This window comes from Hordeum vulgare, chromosome 5H, assembly GCF_904849725.1.
Source record: "Hordeum vulgare subsp. vulgare chromosome 5H, MorexV3_pseudomolecules_assembly, whole genome shotgun sequence".
Taxonomy (NCBI): domain Eukaryota; kingdom Viridiplantae; phylum Streptophyta; class Magnoliopsida; order Poales; family Poaceae; genus Hordeum; species Hordeum vulgare.
In genome coordinates this window covers 391,162,106-391,177,958 of record NC_058522.1, presented here as the reverse complement: position 1 = coordinate 391,177,958, position 15,853 = coordinate 391,162,106, and the positions used below count along the sequence as shown (strand labels likewise).

General features: G+C 47.3%; 1 protein-coding gene across 1 annotated transcript; it reads left to right on the top strand.

Moving 5' to 3' along the window:
• The first annotated feature begins 10,889 nt into the window (after window positions 1-10,889).
• On the top strand, window positions 10,890-14,207 carry LOC123396133 (receptor-like protein kinase HSL1). The gene is made up of 2 exons (XM_045091185.1): window positions 10,890-13,509; window positions 13,607-14,207. The coding sequence occupies exons 1-2, from the start codon at window positions 10,989-10,991 to the stop codon at window positions 13,954-13,956; spliced, it is 2,871 nt and encodes a 956-aa protein (XP_044947120.1). The 5' UTR covers window positions 10,890-10,988; the 3' UTR covers window positions 13,957-14,207.
• Window positions 14,208-15,853: the final 1,646 nt, after the last annotated feature.

The window sequence follows — 15,853 nt, the reverse complement described above, 5'->3', positions numbered from 1 at the left end:
GTTTGATAGATAAAAAATAGAAGATAAATGAAAACTAAATAATGGCATCAAGGTATTAAGAGCATCTATAAATATATTTGTGAATAGACCTGGGGGCATAGTTTTGCTAGAGGCTTCTCTCTCTTAGAAAGCATAGGGTGGGTAAGCAAATTAATGTTGGGAATTTATAGAAAAATGCATAGTTATGCAATATTTATTCAAGGAAATGATCATTACATATAGGCATCAAGTTTGTAAGAAAGTAGACCGACTCCTACCTGCATCTACTACTATTACCCCACCCATGGACCGCTATCCAGCATGCATCTAGAGTATTAAGTGAAACATAGTAATGCTTGGAGAACAATGACATGATGTAGACAAAGCAAATCCAATTAATATTAATCAACACCATCATTTTACCCTTAGTGGCAACAATACAATATGTGTCATGTCCCCTTCTGTCACTGGGATTTAGCACCGCAAGATTGAACCCACTACAACGCACCACTCCCACTAAAGATAGATCAATCTACTTGGCCAAACTACATCGATAGATCAAAAACAATTACAAAGCTATTATAATCATGCGTATATATGAAAATACCAGCAAGGATGAATAATCTGAACATAAACCCACAATTCATAGAATCCCAACAAACGCACCGGACAATAGTGATTACATAAGGTAGGTCACCATGGAATCACAGTGATCGGGGCAATGAAGAACACACACACAAAGATAGCCATCTAGGTACTAACTACAGACGCGTAGGTGTGTGGTGAACTACTCACACATCACCATGGGAATAACAAGGTTGATTTAAAGGACCTCCGTGATCGATCTCCCCTCCAGCAGGGCACCCGAATAGGGCTCCAGTTGGGCGCACATCGGAACAAAGACTTGCAATGGCGAAAAAAGTGTCTTGGGAGGCTCCCTAGGGTTTTGGGTATTAATGTGAATTTATAGGACAGAGAGGAATGTCGTAGGACAAGGGATGGGGACCCAAGCCATCAGGGTGCGACCACCCCCCTGGGCGTGCCCTATTTGCTTGGCGCCACCCCGTGGGGCCTCTGGTCTCCTTGTGAAGATCTCACGTCCTTATTTTGTCGAGAAGTAGTCGTCAAAAAGTTTAGGGTTATTTGGACTTTGTTTGGTACATTATTCTTGAAAACCAAAAATATGCACAAAACAACAACTGACACTTGGCATTGGGTTAATAGGTTAGTGCTCAAAAACAATATAAATTAACAAGTAAATAACTAAAAAGCATCCTAAAATGATAATATAATATTATGGAACAATAAAAAATTATAGATACGTTGGAGACTTATCACTAAGCATGCATGCATCATGTTCATTTTCCTTTAAACTTGAATTGAGGGAATTTCAAAAGCCTCAAAGGCTATTTAAAAGGGTTAAAACCCTAAATTTCTTCACTGTGTCCAAAATACCCTTTTAAACCATGAACATTTTGGCGAGAGTTGATAAATTTTAGCATAACTAAAACCAACATTTTTGGAGGTTTACAAAGATTTATTTTGGCCTTGAAACAATAATGTATTTGATTTGGATATATATTCTCTATAAAATAAATATAAATCCATAAATTCTATTGTCATGTGTTTCATTCCTGTCATGAAGTGGAATGACACATCTCGGTTCCGTCCCTAGGGCTCATTCTTGTGTTTGGATCGTCAAAGGCATCACAACCAACTTATTCGAGGGAATGCCATATTCCTCGTTTACGTTGTTTCAAGCGGTATCTCCAAATCGAGCTGGCCATGCGGAATCGTGACTAAGCGAGCAACCTCTCTCTCTCTCCATCCATCTATCTATCTATCTATCTATCTATTTCTCTCTCTATCTCTCTCTCTCTCACACACACACACACAAAGCCTCTCACCTCTCCCTCCCTCGCACGAAGCTCTATGCCACCGACTCCATCCATGGATCCACGTCGTCGGTCGTGCTCCTTCATTCGCACCACCGATTTTAGTGAGGTATATACTTTAGGATGGGATGCACATAATCGTTCGACATGTTGTACACGCATTCATGTGTATGACTTGAAAATGATCAAGTGTTTAACGCAAATGAAATATGAGTAAAAAATTGAATAAATTGAAATTGAAAAATGTTGATGAGTTAATGTGAAAATTTGTACATATACTATTGTTAACCTCACTATTTCTATACAAGATCGAGTTGAATCAAATTTATCCCATTCTATTTCCCCACCAAATACCAAGACAAAATTGACGAAACCATTTCATTCGATTCCAGTTGGTTCCTGAACCAAACACACCATAAGAGACAATATCAGTGAGGCTTCCAATCCCACCACAATGAGGCAACTCCTTCCTTAAAAACAATTGTTGTCTATATCTTCGTGTTGCATCATCTATAAACAACATGTATATGAGTTAGCTATAGGTATGCACTATCCAATCCATATTTGGACCATCTTATTCTCACACAAAGTTTCTTGGAGCGTGTGTTGAAATTGGCTCTTTAGGACGGTCTCAATGCTTGGTTGATTGGTTCTTAGCATTGTATCTTAGATAACATGTAGATGCGGTATTTAAATAATAAAGATGAGGGAGTTGTATGTTAGTATGGATATGACTCTTAGCATGTTTCCCTATGGAGTTTATTAATGCTTTGCTCCATTTTGGCGTATCTCCATAGACATGCCACAAAATTTGAGATGCAAACATCACCCCTAGACAAATCAAATGTAATATCATGTAGATACAACACTTAAAAGACAATGCATTATGACCATTTTCTCTATAAAAATCACTACCAATTGTAACGTATTAAGAGCCCATGCATTGCGAGTGCCCTCAAGAGAAAGGCTAATTAGAGAGCTAGTTGCTAGCTCTATCTCGGTACCATATCATTTATATCCAATCTAAAAGCACATCCGTATAATAGTTGTTGGCTCTATATACTATGTCATTAATTCTTTACCACACATTATTCGCTCGTAAAGTATATTTGAGTTCATGTTTGACCTGCTAAAAGTTTACAACCCACTACTCTTCTCTCCCCTCAAACTCATGGGAAATATGAGGTGGTACCTCTTATAGGTCGCTTATGTCACACTATTACACTTGCTCTAATCTACAACATGTTTATGTTCTGTCTCCTCCGTTCTCACTTCCAACCGAACAAAAAATATGATGTCGCAACTATTATATCATGCTTACATGTATGCACACTAACTCTCGTTATAAACGAAGCAGTTTCCTCATGCTCCTTCCTCGATTGTTGATTTCACGGTGCATTAATCACAAATTAGTTAGCTTTGGCAAGGAGGGAGAGTGCCACAAAAATTCACGTTGTATTAATCGTGCGAATTAATAACTAGTAACATCACGGGTGTTAGTTTTCATTTTGGTCCCAACGCTATTGCCCTCTCGTCTCACACGCCATTCACATGGGAGTATTCAACATTCATTCTACTTTGTCCATTGGGTTGTAGGTTTGGGGCATCGAGTTTTAGGTCTTTAATTTGACTAACAAATAATGTGTCTTGTGCAACAACAAAATATGTATGGAAACTTTATTTCACGATCAATTAAAAAATTTATGGAACATAACTCATGTTTCACTAGTCAAACTAATGAACTACAAATCGGCACGAGACTTATAAATCCGGATATAGTTAAATATTTTTTTCGGAACATTCCTTCTACTTTAGTTATGTAAAATGCATTTTTAATGCACATGATCTCATTAAATACTCTATTATTCTTCCCACCATTTACGGTGAAGTTGATTGTTTATACACATATTTATTATGCTAATTGAAATACATTTGCAACGATTGAGATAATGTATTTGTATTGTATGTTTGAAAACAAAAATGTCTTTGTTCTTTCCTGAAATAATATTGTATTATTCCAACAAAAAGTAGAGAAGAAGATAATAATTTGTGTTCATTACCTTTTTTTACAAAGTACAAGTATTACTTGAGTGCATTCTTATCTTACCTCGATTAATGGACTGGCAGAAGACCAATACGACTAATTTATATTAATTAACAAGTTTTACGAACAAAAGTGGTGAAGCAAACTCCGCATCTAAGAAATAATTTAGGTAGTATATTTCAGTAGTTATGTTTATTTTTCTTATTCACAGAAATTAAAATCATGTGTTCACATTACAAACACATATCACATCATTAACCGATATGCATTTAAAGATCAATGTATCTATGGCTTCCGGTAATGACAACATTCTTTGATGCATGTCACAAGGTTGGGTTCTACGTACATGTCAAAATGAGGCTCACTAATGATAACTTGCATTGAAAAGAAAAGGCTAAAATAGTTAGAGTGGAAAGTAGATAACTTTTTTAGTTGCAATCAAGTAGAGATGCATGTGTGTTAGTTTTTATTTTCTATTCTCTGATGAGGCCCACTAATGATAGTTTGCATTGGAGAGAAAAAATTAATATAATTGCCTCAAGTTACTTTTTGCTATGGGGCATATGTATTCATATGCCAGCATTATACATGCCCTTACAACCATGCCACCTCATCAACCATGTATGTTAATCCGTTTCACTTATTTTTAGACACGCATACACGGTCATGTTACATATTTTTGTAGCATGACCTACATATATTTCTATGTTGTACATTTGAAACAAATATATGTAGGTCATATGTTACACATTTTGGTTAAAAATGACACGTGTTTGATTTCAATCGAATAGATTTCGCTTTTAACACAACATTTTGTCATATGCTTTATATACTTCTGTTTTCAAAATATATTTTGAGAGCATTCTTAAATTTCGTTTTGTAGTAGTTTTAGTTTTATGCATATGTTTTATCAAGGTTTTCGCAGTTACGTGTGGGACATCATTTATTACAACAAAACACGATGATTTACAAAGAGTGGAAACCGACCAATGACAAGATTGCCTTTGATACGTGTTACTCCCTCCATTCCCTTATACAAGGCCACAAACTCAAATTACAAGTACAAAGGTAAAATTTAATGACTACTTTATAAGCCAACTTTTCTTCTCGTTTAGCGGGATCATTAATACGCCGATTGCATGCAAAGAAGAAATGAGAGGGGAGTAGTTGAGTGTCATTATGACTACATGCATGCAAGTATTAAATAAGTTACTAGTACGAGGAAACATTATTAACTTCTGCCCCGTTTAGTGTTAATGGCCTTGTATAGATGCTGTCGTGGTAACGATTCCGACAATAGAAAGAGGGTAGGATAACGGATCATAATCTATCAAGATGCACATGGGTGACACGGTGGTTTTAGCGAGTTCAGGCCTCTCACAGTGGAGATAACAACCCTACGTCTCGTGCTCCGGAGAGGCTTTGTTTTATCTGTCATGGACATGAGTTACATGGTATAGAGAGAGCCAGAGCTACAGGGAAGGAATGAGCCCGTAGGGGGAGAAGAAGAAAGATGCCCTTAGCTATGTGGAGGGGGGTGGCTTATATAGAGTGCGCCACCTCCTCACCTCTTATGTTACAAGATGGGGCATTGATGCCATAATGTCAGCCCACCACAGATGTCTTGCCGACTGTTGGTATTTGTATGACCGAGTGAGTCATACGGCCGAGTGGTTGACTGTCATCCGAGTGGATGGAATGTACTTGTCACGATCCAGTAGGAATTTCCCTTGTAGTCCTTAAACTAATAATGAGGTGCCCTTGGGTAGGACGTATTGGTCAGACCTATGACCCTACCCTAGGGCTATATCCCCGTCATTAGCCCCCGAATGGATCAGGGTCCGAGTGGTGAAGGTGTCGATGTAAATCTTGTAGCAGCAGACCGAACTTGAACGTGCTTTAGGGCCTTGCAAAATTATGCGTTGATTGAAGTCTTCATCATTCGTCCTGATCGATTCCGCTGAGTAGTACGTCCGAGTGAACTTAAGAATTGAAGTAGATCCGAGTGACCAACATGATCTTGAGACCCTAACTGATTGTTGGTAGTCGGTTGGAGTTTGTTGAATCTGTTGAACTTGAATGTTGTTGGTGGACCTGAACAAGCAGAATGTTTCTTTTTTGTATTTCTCTTCCTGTGTGGGCACGCTCAGTGCACCCACTCGGTGTAGTCCCCGAGCCTCTGTCGGACTAGATGAGTCTGGCAGAGGGTTTAAGACTTCCAATACTTGTCATGCTGAATGTTTGTTGTATCTGCATTATATGATTTCTGGATCAAAGTCAAGTCTCCGAGTGTGGAGCATGTCCGTACTCGGAGTTGTTTTAACTTAGGCGATACGGAGTCGCAGCTAAGTTCCCGAGTGTGGAGCGTGTCCGTACTCGGAGTTGTTTTAACTTAGGCGATACGGAGTCGCAGCTAAGCCCCCCGAGTGCGGAGCATGTCCGCACTCAGACTTGTTTTTAACTTAGGCGATACGGAGTCGCAGCTAAGCCCCCGAGTGTGAAGCATGTCCGCACTCGGAGTAGTTTTTAACTTAGGCGATACGGAGTCGCAGCTAAGTCCCCCGAGTGCGGAGCATGTCCGTACTCAGAGTTGTTTTTAACTTAGGCGATACGGAGTCGCAGCTAAGCCCCCGAGTGTGAAGCATGTCCGCACAAGGAGTAGTTTTTAACTTAGGCGATACGGAGTCGCAGCTAAGCTCCCGAGTGCAGAGCATGTCCATACTCAGAGTTGTTTTTAACTTAGGCGATACGGAGTCGCAGCTAAGCCTCCGAGTGTGAAGCATGTCCGCACTCGGAGTAGTTTTTAACTTAGGCGATACGGAGTCGCAGCTAAGCCCCCGAGTGCGGAGCATGTCCGCACTCAGAGTTGTTTTTAACTTAGGCGATACGGAGTCGCAGCTAAGCCCCCGAGTGTGGAGCATGTCCGCACTCGGAGTAGTTTTAACTTAGGCGATACAGAATCGCAGCTAAGCCCCCGAGTGTGGAGCATGTCCGTACTCGGAGTTGTTTTAACTTAGGCGATACGGAGTCGCAGCTAAGTTCCCGAGTGTGGAGCGTGTCCGTACTCGGAGTTGTTTTAACTTAGGCGATATGGAGTCGCAACTAAGTTCCCGAGTGTGGAGCGTGTCCGTACTCGGAGTAATTTTCACCTAGGCGATACAGAGTCGCAGCTAAGCCCCCGAGTGTGGAGCGGGTCCGTACCCGTAGTAGTTTTAACTTAGGCGATACGGAGTCGCGGCTAAGCTGAGCGGTGGCGCACGGGGCAGCCGAATGATGAAAACGTGCCACACGGAGTGGCGATGCGCATGGCATCCGAATGAGGTAGACGATTCTGGCTGAGTGGCAACGCGCGGGGCGGCCAAGTGATGTATGTCGAGGAGGCGTCCGACCCACTGACAGCACGCGGGGCGGCCGTGTCCACTACGTCATTGCGGGGGCTTCCAAGTGAAACCGCATGAATGATCGTTGCGGCGACTGAGCCTGAGCAGCGACGAGGATGGCGCACGGATGCGTCGAATAACCTGTGTATGAAAAATAGCACAAGCCAGCATAAAAAATTATCAAAGTAATATGATCTTTTCTAAAATAGTTCGTGTAAATTGCACCCAGACATCCAGTGGGTGTGCCACGTGATTGCTGGTTCGAAACCAGCAAGAGCCTAAAAGAGTGAAGGATCCGGCTTAACTCGTTTGAGTAGTGGACCCAAACGAAGCGGATGTGAAGTATTCCCACATAAAAATAAACAACCGAGTGCAGAGGTATACTCAGTGGCGTGGCCTCCAAGTGAACGTCATGTGCGACTTCCTCGACACTCGGTAATGTAGAAACGATTATTTAATAGAATGCAGTCTGTAAAAAAATGACTTAGCTGCCTGACGACGCGCGGGGCAGTCGAGCGAAGTAGACACGTCCGGTTGAGGGGCGACGTGTTGGGCGGTCAAGCGATGAGGATGCGTCTAGCTGAGTGGCGACACGCGGGGCGGCCGAGTGATGACGCGCAGAGCAACCAGGTGACGAAGGAGCCTCCGGCCGAGTGACGACGTGCGAAGCTGCCGAGTGACGAAGGAGTCTCCAGTCGAGTGAGGATGGTTTGTCTTGTTGACTACCGATGCGCGAAGCTACCAAGTGCTGACGACGGATCCGAGTGAGGGACGGCGCCCAGGGCGGCCGAGCGCTGACGACGCGTCCGACTGAGTGACAGCATGCAGGGCGGCCGAGTGATGATGACGCGTGTTCGACCGAGTGCCAACGCGCAGAGCGGTCGAGTGATGACGGTGCGTCCAGTAGAGTGACGGCGCGCGTAGCGGCCGAGTGGGGATGGAGCGTCCGACTGAGTGGCGATGCGCGGAGCTGCCGAGTGATGACGACGCGACCAGTAGAGTGATGGCGCGCGGAGTGGCCGTGTGACGATGCAGCGCCTGGCTGAGTGGCGATGCGCAGAGTTGCTGAGTGATGACGACGTGTTCAGTAGAGTGACGGCGCGCGGAGTGGCCGAGTGACGATGGAGCGTCCGGACGAGTGGCGATGCGCGGAGCTGCCGAGTGATGACGGCGCACGTCTAACTCAGCGACGATGTGCAGGGCGGCCGAGTGATGACGACGCATGTCCCACCGTGTAACGACGCGCGTCCGACCGAGCGACGACGCGCAGAGCGGCCGAGTGATGACGATGCTTTCGACTGAGCGACGACATGTGAGGCGACCTAGTGATGATGACGCGTCTGACTCGAATGAATAGTCCGTTCGAATAAACCGTTGTTCGGGGACGATGACGAACGAGTGACCCTGCCAGTTAGTAGCAAGTATAGCTATGAATATATTTTTTGCTGGATCAAAATGTGCCAGAATAGATGCTATTTTACAAGGATTATCATGATGACATTCCATGATGATGAGCTATTATGCATGCATGCAGGCATAATTAATTGACCATAGGAAATGCTCACTTGATAGGACACTTGATGACGGACGGTTAAGCTTGCATGCATGCACAATTAATTGGGCGCACGTAATGCTCACCTTATGAGATGCTTAATGGGGTAATTACCTCGGCAAAATGGTGATGGGCACGATAGTGTGGCTCACCGAAGGAGTTGTCCATGTCCTGGTCAGCCGATTAATGAGGCCATTACCTTATGGAAACAGTCAGCCCATCTACGAAGGATTACGAGGGCCACGTCCTTCCGTTTCCATGTTTCCTCGCGAGCGACCAGCGCTGGAGGAAAGAGCAATGCGCGCCTGCCTCGAGTAGCAGCCTGCCGTCGAGCGACAGCCCGTGCCTCCACCACGCAGAACATGAGGCTGAATCGTAGGTCGTCGTTGCTGCATGCCTTGGCCATAGAGACCTCGTCGTTGGTCGGTGATCGGCGCCGATGGAAGAAGCGTTGCACCCGCGTTGCACGGAGCCTGCTCCTCCACTGCATAGGTCGCCCTCGAGTGGCTGAGAACACGAGACCGGAGTCGACGACGCGGCGAATGGTTCAGAGCTCGGAGCCTGCTCCATGTCGAGCCTGCGCCTGCACCAGGGAGGTCGCTGTCGAGTGGCCGAGAACACGAGACTGGAGTCGACGACGCGGCGAATGGTGTCGAAGGTCGTGTGTGACGACGATGAGGCAGACGGTGCCGGTGGCCGTGCATGGAGATGTGATCGGCTTCCTGATCTCACGTCGCTCTTGCTGAAGTTCGATGATTCTTCTTGTATGTGCTTGAATGGATGTTTGTTTCCCTGATGCTTCGTTTGTCTTGGAGATGAACAGTACAAAACAAAGGTGTTAAATCATGAAGATGAAACTGAATAGAGGGCACCAGCGGGAATCGATCTGCCGCCGGTGGCTGAATAAATAACCATATGCATCATGGCTCGATAGACGCCATGCCCCACGGTGGGCGCCAAATGTCGTGGTAACGATTCCGACAATAGAAAGAGGGTAGGATAACGGAGCATAGTCTATCAAGATGCACATGGGTGACACGGTGGTTTTAGCGAGTTTAGGCCTCTCACAGTGGAGATAACAACCCTATGTCTCGTGCTCCGGAGAGGCTTTGTTTTATCTGTCATGGACATGAGTTACATGGTATAGAGAGAGCCAGAGCTCCAGGAAAGGAATGAGCCCGTAGGGCGAGAAGAAGAAAGCTATGTGGAGGGGGGTGGCTTATATAGAGTGCGCCACCTCCTCACCTCTTATGTTACAAGATGGGGCATTGATGCCATAATGTCAGCCCACCACAGATGTCTTGCCGACTGTTGGTATTCGTATGACCGAGTGAGTCATACGGCCGAGTGGTTGACTGTCATCCGAGTGGATGGAATGTACTTGTCACGATCCAGTAGGAATTTCCCTTGTAGTCCTTAAACTAATAATGAGGTGCCCTTGGGTAGGACGTATTGGTCAGACCTATGACCCTACCCTAGGGCTATATCCCCATGAGATGCAAAATATATTTTTCATTGTAACCTTGTATAAGGGAGGATGAAGTACTTATTTTCATCTTAATACAACAAAATATGCTCACTTATGAGGAGTTGAAGCCAACCAAATGGCATGACAGCCTCCGATAGCGTTACTTAATTTGAGATGGACACGTGTCAAACTATATGTATGGCACCAGATGGTTCGCCCTCCTTGTCAACGTCCGATACAAAATGCAACCTCTGGTCAACCGCACTTGTTGGCTCGGCTCCATATCCAACTTCTCCCCTCCGACGATGGTATGTCGGGCAGTGGCAGAGCCAGGATTTAGATATGACCGTTGAGGGGGATGGGGGCAAATACATATGTACTTGTTCGTATCAGTTAGATATACACTACATACTTTATGTTTGGTCGATTGTTGGGGAGTGGGGGCAAACCCCTGCTCGTCCGCAGTCTCCGCCCCTAATGCGGGTACCCCATTTGGTACCCATAGCCAAGATCCACTCTCGTACTCGAGTGATCTCAGTACTACATGCCCTGCTCACAGACAAAACGAGGGAGGCTTCCAAATTTCCAATCCTGCCACAATAAGGCAACTCCCTCCTTAAAACCTCTTTGCCCACACTCCCCACTCTCTCCACCCACCAAGCCCACGACCATGGCCGCGCTCCACCGCCTCCTTCTCCTCCTCCTTCCCCTCGTCGGTCTCCTAGCTCTACCCCCACTCCGGGTTGTCGCCTCCGACGACGCAAGCTACCTCCTCGCCGCCAAGGCTGAGCTCTCTGACCCCGCCGGCGCCCTCTCCGCCTGGGAGGCCGAGTCCGGCCGTTCCTTCTGCGCGTGGCCGCACGTGCTGTGCGCCGGGCAATCCACCACCGTCGCCGGGCTCTACCTCGGCAAGCTCTCCCTCGCCGGCGGCTTCCCGGCCTCGTTTTGCTCGTTGAGGTCCCTGCAGCACCTCGACCTCTCCCAGAACGACCTGGTGGGCCCTCTGCCCGCCTGCCTCGCCGCCCTACCGGCACTCTTGAACCTCACCCTCGCCGGGAACAGCTTCTCCGGCGAGGTCCCTCCGGCCTACGGCTATGGCTTCCGGTCGCTCGTCGTGCTCAACCTGGTCCAGAACTCCATCTCCGGCGAGTTCCCCTGGTTCTTGGCCAATATCAGCACCCTCCAGGTGCTCCTGCTCGCCTATAACGCGTTCACGCCGTCGCCGCTGCCGGAGAAGCTAGGCGACCTCGCCGACCTCCGCGAGCTGTTTCTCGCCAACTGCTCACTGAGCGGTGAAATCCCTCCTTCCATCGGAAACCTTGGGAATCTCGTCAATCTGGACCTCTCGATGAACGCCCTCTCCGGCGAGATACCCAGAAGCATTGGGAATTTGAGTTCTCTGGTCCAGTTGGAGCTCTACAAGAACCAGCTCTCCGGGAGGATACCGGAGGGGTTGGGAGGTCTCAAGAGGCTCCAGTTCCTGGACATCTCCATGAACCGGCTAACCGGCGAGATGCCGGAGGACATCTTCGCCGCGCCAAGCCTGGAGAGTGTGCACATTTACCAGAACAACTTGACCGGGCGCTTGCCGGCGTCGCTGGGGGCGGCGCCTCGTCTTGCCGATCTAAGGCTGTTTGGCAACCAGATCGAGGGACCGTTCCCGCCGGAGTTCGGGAAGCATTGCCCTCTCGGGTTCCTGGACATGTCGGACAACCGTATGTCGGGACCAATCCCGGCGACTCTGTGCGCTTCAGGGAAGCTGACGCAGCTCATGCTGCTGGACAACCAGTTCGAGGGCGCCATTCCGGCAGAACTGGGGCAATGCCGGACGCTGACGAGGGTCCGGTTGCAGAACAACCGCCTCTCCGGATCCGTGCCGCCGGAATTCTGGGCGCTGCCCCTTGTCCAGATGCTGGAGCTTCGTTCCAACGCTCTGTCCGGCACTGTCGATCCTGCCATTGGTGGTGCCAAGAACCTGTTCGACCTGCTCATACAGGGCAACCGGTTCACCGGCGTTCTGCCAGCCGAGCTGGGAAATTTGTCCTTGCTGCGAAGACTTCTTGCTTCAGACAACAACTTCTCAGGCTCGATGCTGCCGTCGCTCGTCAAGCTTTCCGAGCTTTCCCAGCTCGACCTGAGCAACAATTCCCTGTCCGGGGAGATCCCAGGGGAGATTGGACAGCTGAAGCAGCTGACAGTGCTGAACCTTTCGCACAACCACCTCGCCGGGATGATCCCTCCAGAGCTCGGGGAAATCTACGGGATGAACTCACTGGACTTGTCGGTGAACGAGCTCTCCGGCGAGGTGCCCGTGCAACTGCAGAACCTCGTGCTCTCTGCTTTCAACCTCTCCTATAACAAGCTCAGTGGACCTCTGCCTCTCTTCTTCAGGGCCACGCACGGGCAGAGCTTCTTGGGCAACCCCGGCCTGTGCCATGAGATATGCGCAAGCAACCACGACCCCGGTGCCGTCACAGCTGCACGAGTCCACCTGATCGTCTCCATCCTCGCCGCGTCCGCGATCGTCCTGCTCATGGGTTTGGCATGGTTCACCTACAAGTACAGAAGCTACAAGAAACGTGCTGCCGAGATCAGTGCTGAGAAGTCAAGTTGGGACCTCACATCCTTCCACAAGGTGGAGTTCAGCGAGAGGGACATAGTGAACAGCCTCGACGAGAACAATGTGATCGGCAAGGGTGCAGCAGGGAAGGTATACAAGGTGCTTGTTGGGCCTGGCAGTAGTGAGGCCATTGCTGTCAAGAAGCTCTGGGCAAGGGACGTCGACAGCAAGGAGAGGAACGATACTTTTGAGGCTGAGGTGGCCACATTGAGCAATGTCAGGCACAAGAACATCGTCAAGCTCTTCTGCTGCGTCACCAACAGCTCCTGCCGGCTGCTGGTCTACGAGTACATGCCGAACGGCAGCCTGGGGGACCTGCTCCACAGTGCCAAAGCCGGCATCTTGGATTGGCCAACGAGGTATAAGATCGCAGTCCATGCCGCCGAGGGCCTCTCCTACTTGCACCATGATTGCGTGCCCTCGATCGTCCACCGGGACGTCAAGTCGAACAACATTTTGCTCGATGCGGAGTTCGGCGCAAAGGTTGCGGATTTTGGTGTTGCGAAGACTATTGAGAATGGGCCGGCCACCATGTCGGTCATTGCTGGTTCCTGTGGTTACATTGCTCCTGGTAAGTTATTGATGATGCCTGATTTGTTTCCAGCATGTTTAAAACGTCATAAACATGTTGCATGATGTGTGTGTGATTGTTCAATTGTGCATTGCAGAGTATGCCTACACCCTCCATGTGACCGAGAAGAGCGACGTGTACAGCTTTGGTGTGGTCATTCTGGAGCTCGTCACCGGCAAGAGGCCCATGGCGCCAGAGATCGGCGAGAAGCACCTGGTGGTTTGGGTGTGCGACAATGTCGATCAACATGGTGCGGAGTCGGTTCTTGATCACAGGCTTGTTGGGCAGTTCCATGATGAGATGTGCAAGGTTCTGAACATCGGCCTGCTGTGCGTCAACGCCGCCCCGAGCAAACGCCCACCAATGAGGGCTGTGGTGAAGATGCTGCAGGAGGTTGGGGGCGAGAACAAGCGGAAGGCGAAGAAGGAGGTGGCCGCTGCTCTCTGAAGAACCATGCATAGGAATAATGCTAATTGTGTGCACTGTTTGGATCATGTACTTATTACCATTAACTGGGAGTCATGTCCGATCTTAAGAAATGCACTCCTGATAGCAGCTACTAGTAGTTTGCTCTGAACATTTAGTACGAGTACTTTGGTAAACTCAAAAGCCTGGAAGCTAACCTTTGCTCTGAATGAATGAAATGTGCAGTTGCTGTCAACAATTATGTGACAGAGATCTGCTCTGATGTTGTTGAATGTTTGATGTTTTTGTGGTGACTGGCTGTAACTTTTGTTGCCTCCATTTCCAACACTGAGAAATGCACTTTGTTTCCTTTTTCCCACAGCCTTTTCGACGTGAAGATGCTTTGGAACAACTTATGGAGATGCTAGCATGCTCAGTGGGCTGAATGAAGCACTCATGAATCAGAACAGGAGTAGAAGTCTAGAGAAGTCCTATCTAAAGTATGCCAATAACGATCGAGTTCTCATCAGCGTTAGTGCTTGGTACTTTAGTGGTAGTGATTGCATTTCGGTGTCCCTGTTGACTCCTGTTCTCGTTTCTTCTTTTGGTCGGTTTTCCTTTTGGTTGTGCTGGCAAGCAAAACTATGATCAGTCTCCACTCTCCAGCACCCATGGCTGCTGTATTAACAACATACTACCATAAGCTGCAGAAAGCATAGCCTTTATGTACTCTTTGGCCTCCCCTTGAGTATGGATCAGAAATTTCAATTTCACTGCCCTCGCAGCTCATAAATCATTGGTCGCCAGGACAAGTAAACTGTACACAAACTTATAGGGACAAAGAACTTGATCGGGATGCAGTTCTGAAACCTATGTTCAGTACTAGTAGAACACAGAACTGTCTGAGCACATATGTGCCTAGATCTAGTTTTGCAACTTGTCATTGGATGAGTTGACATGGTGCCATGGCGTGTGTTTGATCAGTGTTTACCCCTTTTCTGTTTTGTGTTGCTTCCTCTGTTTGCTGCACCGCTCGGGCTTTCCTGATCATGGATGTGCCTTTTGCCCTTTCTGATCCAGACCATCTCGCATGAGTGTGCAACCAAAGGAGGAAAATAACAGCATGAAGATGTTAATACTTCCAGATCTCACACACAATATTCAGTTATTCATACAAACGGAGTAAACTTCAGGAAGGAGAAACATGTACCTTGAATAGAATCTTAATGTATGGACCCATTGAGATGAGGACACCATGATGAATCTTTAGAACTTGAGGCCCCTGGGCTCCACGAATCTCCTCTCTGAAAAGAAGGCCTAAGTAGAAGACTACACCACTAGGGAGGGTTCGTGGAGCTTCTGCTGCTGCACATTTTGGTCTCCTCGGCGGCCAATGAGACGTGAGTGCCGGCGCAGCCATCCCTGAACCATGATGGTGAAAAGCAACACAACACAAAATGGAAAAACAAAAGGACTATGAGCAAATGATCGGAGAAGCAATGCCTTTTTTGCCTTTGTACATGTTTTCACACGCACAGACCACTCCAAATGATGCACACGTACACTCAGGCCAGTTGGTGCGCCTCTGCTTTGCCACAGGACTACAAACAGCGGAACTCGGAAAGACTTGTAGACAGTATACTCCCTCGGTCTAAATTTAATACTAAATCGGCGACACTTATTTTGTAACTGAGGGAATATAATTCTTTTCTAGAAACAACAAGCCTCCTCGTCTATTACCATTCAAAAAACCGCCACAGATTTATTACTACATGAACTAAAAACAGAAGGAACATTTAATTAAAGATAAAGCAAAGCTAAAACACGTCAGGCAAAACATCAACTGCAAGCCGGCAGCAAGACCACGGCCAGATCGGGCCAAAGATCAAACAGACTATTTGAGCTCACAAACTCACAGGCAAAACACACATAGCATCAT